The 6,954-nt window shown below is 46.6% G+C and overlaps 1 protein-coding gene across 3 annotated transcripts in view; it reads left to right on the forward strand.

The window, feature by feature from the left end:
* EDC3 (enhancer of mRNA decapping 3) overlaps positions 1 to 5,181 on the forward strand; it is a 39,636-nt gene extending 34,455 nt beyond the window's left edge. For all 3 annotated transcript variants that reach the window (XM_060755521.2, XM_060755524.2, XM_060755523.2), the window contains exon 7: positions 3,528 to 5,181. In XM_060755521.2, coding sequence (XP_060611504.2) covers positions 3,528 to 3,862 — 335 coding nt within the window. In that variant the 3' untranslated portion in view covers positions 3,863 to 5,181. The remainder of the gene's footprint in view (positions 1 to 3,527) is intronic.
* Positions 5,182 to 6,954: the final 1,773 nt, after the last annotated feature.

Genomic DNA, 6,954 nt, shown 5'->3' on the forward strand with positions numbered 1-6,954 from the left:
GGCCGTATCCGGCCTCGGGCCTTAGTTTGAGGACCCCTGTCATAGAGACTCGACCAATTCAACTTTGTTTACGACAACCACAAAAAACAAAGTTTCTGGAGTAGAACAACTACTTTCAACATGAAATGACACTTTCACATGAGGAACAGAATATTTTTCAGATTGTGTCACGAGGTCCTCCCCCACAAATGTACCTTTTACTTGCTGTCTCATCCAGAGTTTTATCATTTTATGTCGTGCATTTGGCCCGGCCACTGTGTTTTATTTTTTATTATGTTTTTTTGTACAGTTTCTTTTACTTGATTGGTTTGTTTATTTTGTTGTGATGTTATTTTTGTTGTTTATATTTTATGTTACTGTAATGTATCGCTGGGTTTGGCCTCATGTAAGCCGCTCCAAGTCTCCTTTAGGGAGATGGAGGCAGGGTATAAATAAATATTATTAATATTAATATTAATATTGTTTATTTGATTTATTATAATTGTTGGGCTTGGCCTCCTGTAAGCCGCTCCGAGTCCCCTTTAGGGAAATGGAGGCAGGGTATAAATAATAATAATAATAATAATAATAATGTATATTTGGTTTATTGTAATTGTTGGGCTTGGCCTCATGTAAGCCGCTCCGAGTCTCCTTTAGGGAGATTGAGGCAGGGTATAAATAAATATTATTATTATTATTATTATTATTATTATTATTTACACAAAAGCACAGTATGTCACAGCAAATGAGATCTTTATGCTCTATAACATATAGAGCATAGATCTATATAATCTGTAACACTATTATTATTATTATTATTATTATTATTATTATTATTGTGTTATGATAGCCTCATTTGTCTCAGTGCATATCCTGGCTTCAACGCTTTGCAACTCTTGAGGGCCAGGTGTTGGAGTGAGGAGAAACATAGGTAAAGATTAAGTCCAGTTGACTCTGGGACTCGGGTGCTCATCTCCATTTCTAAGTGGAAGAGCCGGCATTGTCCACAGACACCTCCAAAGTCATGTGGCCACTGGCATGAATGCATGGAGCGCTGTTACCTTCCCGCCGGTACTTATTGATCTATTCACATTTGCATGTTTTTGAACTGCTAAGTTGGCAGAAGCTGGGGCTCATGCTGCTCCCCGGATTCGAACCTGCAACCTTTTGGTCAGCAAGTTCAGCAGCTCAGCGGTTTAACCCACTGCAGTACCGGGGACTCCTTGAGGATAAACTTAGGGAATGAATAAAAGATTTTCAGTGGATTTGAGGTGGAATCATGATGGAGCTGCGATGGCACAATGAGTTAAACCCTTGCCCGGCTGAACTTTGGTGGTTCAAATCCAAGAGATGGGGTGAGCTCCAGTCTGTCAGCTTCAGCTTCTCATGTGGGGTCACGAGAGAAGCCTCCCACAGGATGGTAAAACATCCGGGCAATGTCCCCTGGGCAACGTCCTTGCAGACAGCCAATTCTCTCACACCAGAAGCAACTTGCAGTTTCTGAAGCCTTTTCTGACATGGAGAAAAACAAAGTGGAATTGGAGAAAGCTTAACTTCCTTTGATTCAGCCATAAACCCCTAATCTTGCAGCACCACCTAGCGGCAGGAAGGGGAAATATTTTGATATTTCTGACTTGCCAGCTAAGTTGAAGCCATCGCCAGATCAAATCTCGTGTCTGTTAAGCAGCGAAGGGAACAGAAAGCGGAGCTCTTTTAAGAAAGTATTTCGTAGCTTTTGTAGCATGACTCCGCTCCTGTCATTCTTGAAGCTCCTCCGCTCTACTGCTGTGCTCAAGGAGCTTCTGATCTGCTGAAATGCTGCTGCTGCTTTGCATTTTTAATTTTTTTTAATTTTTGAAATTACCCAACACCTACGTGTTTTTAATTTGTGGTTTTAATTTGTCACCACCTCTAAGGATGCCTTTAGCCATAGATGCAGGGGAAACTTCAGGAGAGAATGCTTCTAGAACATGGCCATACAGCCCGAAAGACCCACAACAACCCAGTGATTCCAGCCATGGAAGCCTTCAACAATGATTTTAACGCTGAATGCAATTTTAAATTTTACGATGCATTCATTATAATTCAATTGAATTTAAGTTTAATCCTTGTATGTATTTAAGGCATTGAATAATTGCCATATGTAAGCCGGTGGCGCAGTGGGTTAAACTGCTGAGCTGCTGAACTTGCTGACCAAGAGGTCGCCAGTTTGAATGTGGAACTCGCTCCCCGGGGAAATTAAGTCATCTTCATCCCTCCTCACCTTGAGAAAAAAGTTAAAAACGTGGATGTGGGACCAGGCCTTCGGGCGAGTAAGCGGACAACGACAATAACCGTGTTGGCAATGGCTTGGAAATGGATTCTGGATAAGTTGGTGGAGCATCCAACCACAGTTTTTTGGCTAAAAATGGCCACCAAAGTGATAATTCTTAGTAGATTTTAATTGTATTGTTTTAATGTCTTTAACTATTTATAATTATTGACTGTCGTTTTTACTACGTATATATTTATTATTTATTATTTATTTACCTTACTTATATACCGCTGTTCTCAGCCCGAAGGCAACTCACAGCGGTTCACAACAAATAAGAACAGCAAAAATTCAATGCAACAGTATAAAAACAGTTGACAACCTAACACATTACACAATTAATAAACAATTACTACAATAGCCATTCATTATCGTCTCATCATCAAAAACATGATCCAGATTCGTCATCCATTGTTCCATTCCAGTGTTCATTAACCAATCATTGCACGAATTATTCGAACGCCTGCTCAAACAGCCAGGTCTTCACTTTTTTGCGGAATACCATTAGAGATGGTGCTAGTCTAATGTCCGTAGGAAGGGCGTTCCACAGCCGAGGAGCCACCACCGAGAAGGCCCTATCTCTCATTCCCGCCAGCCGTGCTTGAGAAGCAGGCGGGATCGAGAGCAGGGCCTCCCGGAAGATCTCAAAGTCCTGGTGGGTTCATAGGCAGAGATGCGGTCGGATAGGTAGCTTGGGCCGGAACTGTTTAGGGCTTTAAAGGACAACGCCAGCACTTTGAATTGAGCCCGGTAGCAGATCAGTATATATTGAGGCATCGAATGGAAGCCGCCCTGAGCTCCCCCCTCCCCCAGGGGGGCGTTGAGAAAGGCAGGGTAAAAATATTCAAAATAAATAAATAAATCAAGCGTGCACGGCGAGCTCCTGCTGTTAGCCCCAGCTTCTGCCAACCTAGCTGTTCAAAAACATGCAAATGTGAGTAGATGAATAGGGAAGGTAACGGCGCTCCATGCAGTCCTGCCGGTAGCCACATGACCTTGGAGGTGTCGACGGACAACGCCGGCTCTTTGTCTTAGACATGGATATGAGCACCAGCGTCCCAGAGTCGGACACGACTGGACAATGTCAGGGGGAAGCCTTTACCTTTACCTAAGCCACCTTGCGTCCCCCTTGGGGTAAGGAAAGGCGGGGCATAAACAGGGCAAGTAAGTAAATGACTTCTCACTCCAGCCAAAGTGGACTTCCTGCTAAGCGAGGCCACCTCTTCCCTTTCTCCAGACCTGCCAGACACGCCGGTGGACCTGGTGATCAACTGCCTGGATTGCCACGAAAATGCCTACCTGCGGGACCAGCCGTGGTACAAGGCGGCGGTGGACTGGGCCAACCGCAACCGGGCGCCCGTCCTGAGCCTGGACCCGCCGGTGAGCGAGGCGGAGCAGGGCATCGAGGCCAAGTGGTCGCTGTCCTTGGGGCTGCCGCTGGGCCTGGGCGAGAGGGCCGGGCGGCTGTACCTCTGCGACATCGGCATCCCCCAGAAGGTCTTCCAGGAGGTGGGCATCAACTACCACTCGCCCTTCGGCTGCAAGTTCGTCATCCCTCTGCACTCGACCTAAAGGGGGGGCCAGGCAGGGCCTTCGGCCTCTGGACCCCAACGGATCACCCAACAGATTAAACTCTTGTCTCGACGCCTTAAGGATGCCAATGCTCTCAGTTTCTTCCTGGAGAAACGTCAGTGGCATCAAAGAGAAGCGAGAAGCCCGGCCTTGGGGGCTCTTGTGCCATTCATCGCATGGAGGGAGGGGCATCGGCCGGCCAAGGCCTTCAGCCGGCTCGGATAGTTGGTGGTGGGAGAGAGGAGGGAGGGTGGGGAGAGGCTTTTGCAGGCACACACACACACGTATACCAGGCAACGCGAATCCTTTCCCATTTTGTTTCCGTTTTCTTTTTGTTTTGGACTTTTCTGATCTTCCAGGACTTGGAGGAGAAGAAAGCGGTCTTTGAGGACCCTCTTTTCCTTGATGACCGTATGGGAATGGTGGTCGTTTGGCCCATTTCCCCTCTTGCGCAGCTACAGCCCATCCATAGTTCTTCCTCCCAACTTTTTGGGATCTTGGGCAGCCTTATGTTGGAAAGGGGTGTGCCAAAGGAACCTGTTTCTCCGCGTTCCTGAAGCTGCGCCGATCCTTTTGACCCAGGGCTAGCTCAGATTTTCTTCCTTTTTGCTCGGAGGAGTGAATAGTAGCATCTAATCAAAAGGGGTTTGAGGAAGGAAGTGAAGGAGCAGCTTCCGTTCCGATAGAAGTCGATTCCTGCCAGCTTGCAGTATTGAGACCCCATGGCTGATACAAAATGCCTAGTTCATGGGCCATTGTTTGAATGCAAAAGTTGGAAAGCCTATTGCAGTACCAAAGACACATGGGGAAATGCATATTGTGAGGCACAGAGTTGCCTCTTTGGTACCGTTTGCAACAATGACGTGGCTTAATGTGAGCAGCACTAAAGACGCCGCCAGGAGGATGTTTAGGGATGCCAAGGGCGGAGTATGCAACGGCCCTGCTGTGTAGGCCGCAGGCAGAGCAAGTTCTGTTTTCTGCATGTGCCGACGCACAGAGGCTTCCTCCTCTCGTGCTCCAGGCATCTCATCTGTAGCCATGGCCTCCCTCCGTCTGTGTCCCTTGAGCCCCTCGCCCTCAGTGGCTTCCTCCTTGTTGCTGCCAGCAGCGTTGTTTCCTCTCTTTTGGGTTCTTTTCCATTTTCTAGTTAGGCTCAGTGTCCAGGCTGCCAGGGGTGCAATGCGTTCTTGAAGCAGCACACGCTTGAAAGGCTGCTTGCTCTGGGGAACTGGACGCGTTTGACCTTCCGTGTCTCTTTCGAAAGGTGCCATGCAAAACTCTTTCCACTCGTCACAATCATTAAACAGTGCAGAAAAGCAGTCTGGCTCCGCAGGTGTTTTCCTTTCCGGGGAATTTGGAGGGATCCAAGCTTGGAAGGAATGGAACCAGTGATTCGGATGCAGCAATACAGGGGGAACCCAGGCACATGTCTAAACAGGTATGGGAAACCCAGGCCCGGGGGCCAGATGTGGCCCCTTGGGCTCTTTTCTCAGGCCCTCCTCTCTCTCACCATCCTATCTTTCCTGCGTCCTTCCCTCCCTCTTTCTCATTCCCTTCCACCCTTTTGCCCTTCCTTCTCTTTTCCTCCTCCTTACTTCACTCCCTTTCTCCCTCCCTCCTTGCTTCCCTTTTACACTTTTGTCCTTCCCTCTCTCCATTTCCTTCCTTCCCTTTTCTTTCCTTCCTTATCCCTTTCCTCCCTCCATTCCCTTTCACCCTTTTGTCCTTCCATCCTTCTCTCCATTTTCTTTCCCTCCTTCTCTCCTTCCTTCCCTCTCCCCCTTATCCTTCTCTTCTTCCCTTTCCCCCTTTTTTCCTTCCCTCTTCCTTCCTGCCTTCCCTTCCTTATGTCCTTCCTTCCCTCTTTCCTGCCTCCTTCCCTCCCTCCTCATTCCCTTCCACCCTGCCACCCTTCCTTCTCATTTCTTCCTCCTTGCTTCCCTTTCACTTTTGTCCTTCCCTGTTTCTGCTTCCTTTCTTCCTTCCCTTTTCTTTCCTTCCTTCTCCCTTTCCTTCCTCCATTCCTTCCACCCTTTTGTCCTTCCCTCCATTTTCTTTCCATCCTTCTCTCCTTCCTTCCCTTTTCCCTTCAATCCTTCCCTTCCACCCTTGTCTTTCCTTCCTTCTCTTTCTCCTTCCTTCTCTCTCTCTTATCCTTCCCTTCCTTCCATCCTTCTCTTCTTCCCTTTCCCCCCTTTTCTTCCTTCCTTCCCTCCCTCCTTCTCCTTCCTCCCTTGTGTCCTTCCTCCTTCCCTCCCTCCCTTCCTCCTCCCATCACCGGGCAGCCAGTCCTCCTCGCAGGGAGTGCTAGCGTGTGGCCCCCAAGTTAGAAAGTTTGCCCACAACTGGTTTAAAACCATGCAACACTGAAGAGCAAAATTACCATATATACTCGAATATAAGCCAAGGTTTTCAGTCCCTTTTTTAAAACTGAAAAAGCCCCCCTGAGCTTATACTGGAGTCAGAGTTATTTATCATTTTACTCTATAATTATTATTTTTATTACATTTATTATTTTACTTACTGTTATTATTGCAATTCCATTATTTACTCTATTATTTTTGGAAGGATAAGCATATTTCCATTGAAAAAGGTTGGAATAATGATTTAATCAGAGTTGGGCAGTCATATCTTAAATTAGTTTTATGTAAATCTTCAAAAACACTTAACCTCCAGGGATGCCTCAATTAATGTAATTTTATTGGTATCGATTTCTATTTTGGAATTTACCAATCTCTGCTGCATTTCCCACCCTCGGCTTATACTCGAGTCCATCCTGTACTTTATTGCTTCCAATGAACAAGGTGTTACAAGTTCAAAAGTTACTTTGAACAAGATGGTTTCGTGTATTGTGCCATTCTCATACCAATCATACATTTTGCTTCTTCAGAAAATGGCAACAGATGACAGGGAAATTAACAAATAGGGCAGGAGGTAACATGAATAAATAGGGCAACGGGTTAACATGGGATGAAGTACTTTTTTCCATCACGCAAGGCAAGAAACCATTGGAAACTCACTGTTTTATTGTTAAATGGGGGGGGGGGGGACGGGTGGGGGGGAGCAAAAAGAGTTGGACGCAGTCGTACAAG

This window comes from Anolis sagrei, chromosome 9 (assembly GCF_037176765.1).
Source record: "Anolis sagrei isolate rAnoSag1 chromosome 9, rAnoSag1.mat, whole genome shotgun sequence".
Taxonomy (NCBI): domain Eukaryota; kingdom Metazoa; phylum Chordata; class Lepidosauria; order Squamata; family Dactyloidae; genus Anolis; species Anolis sagrei.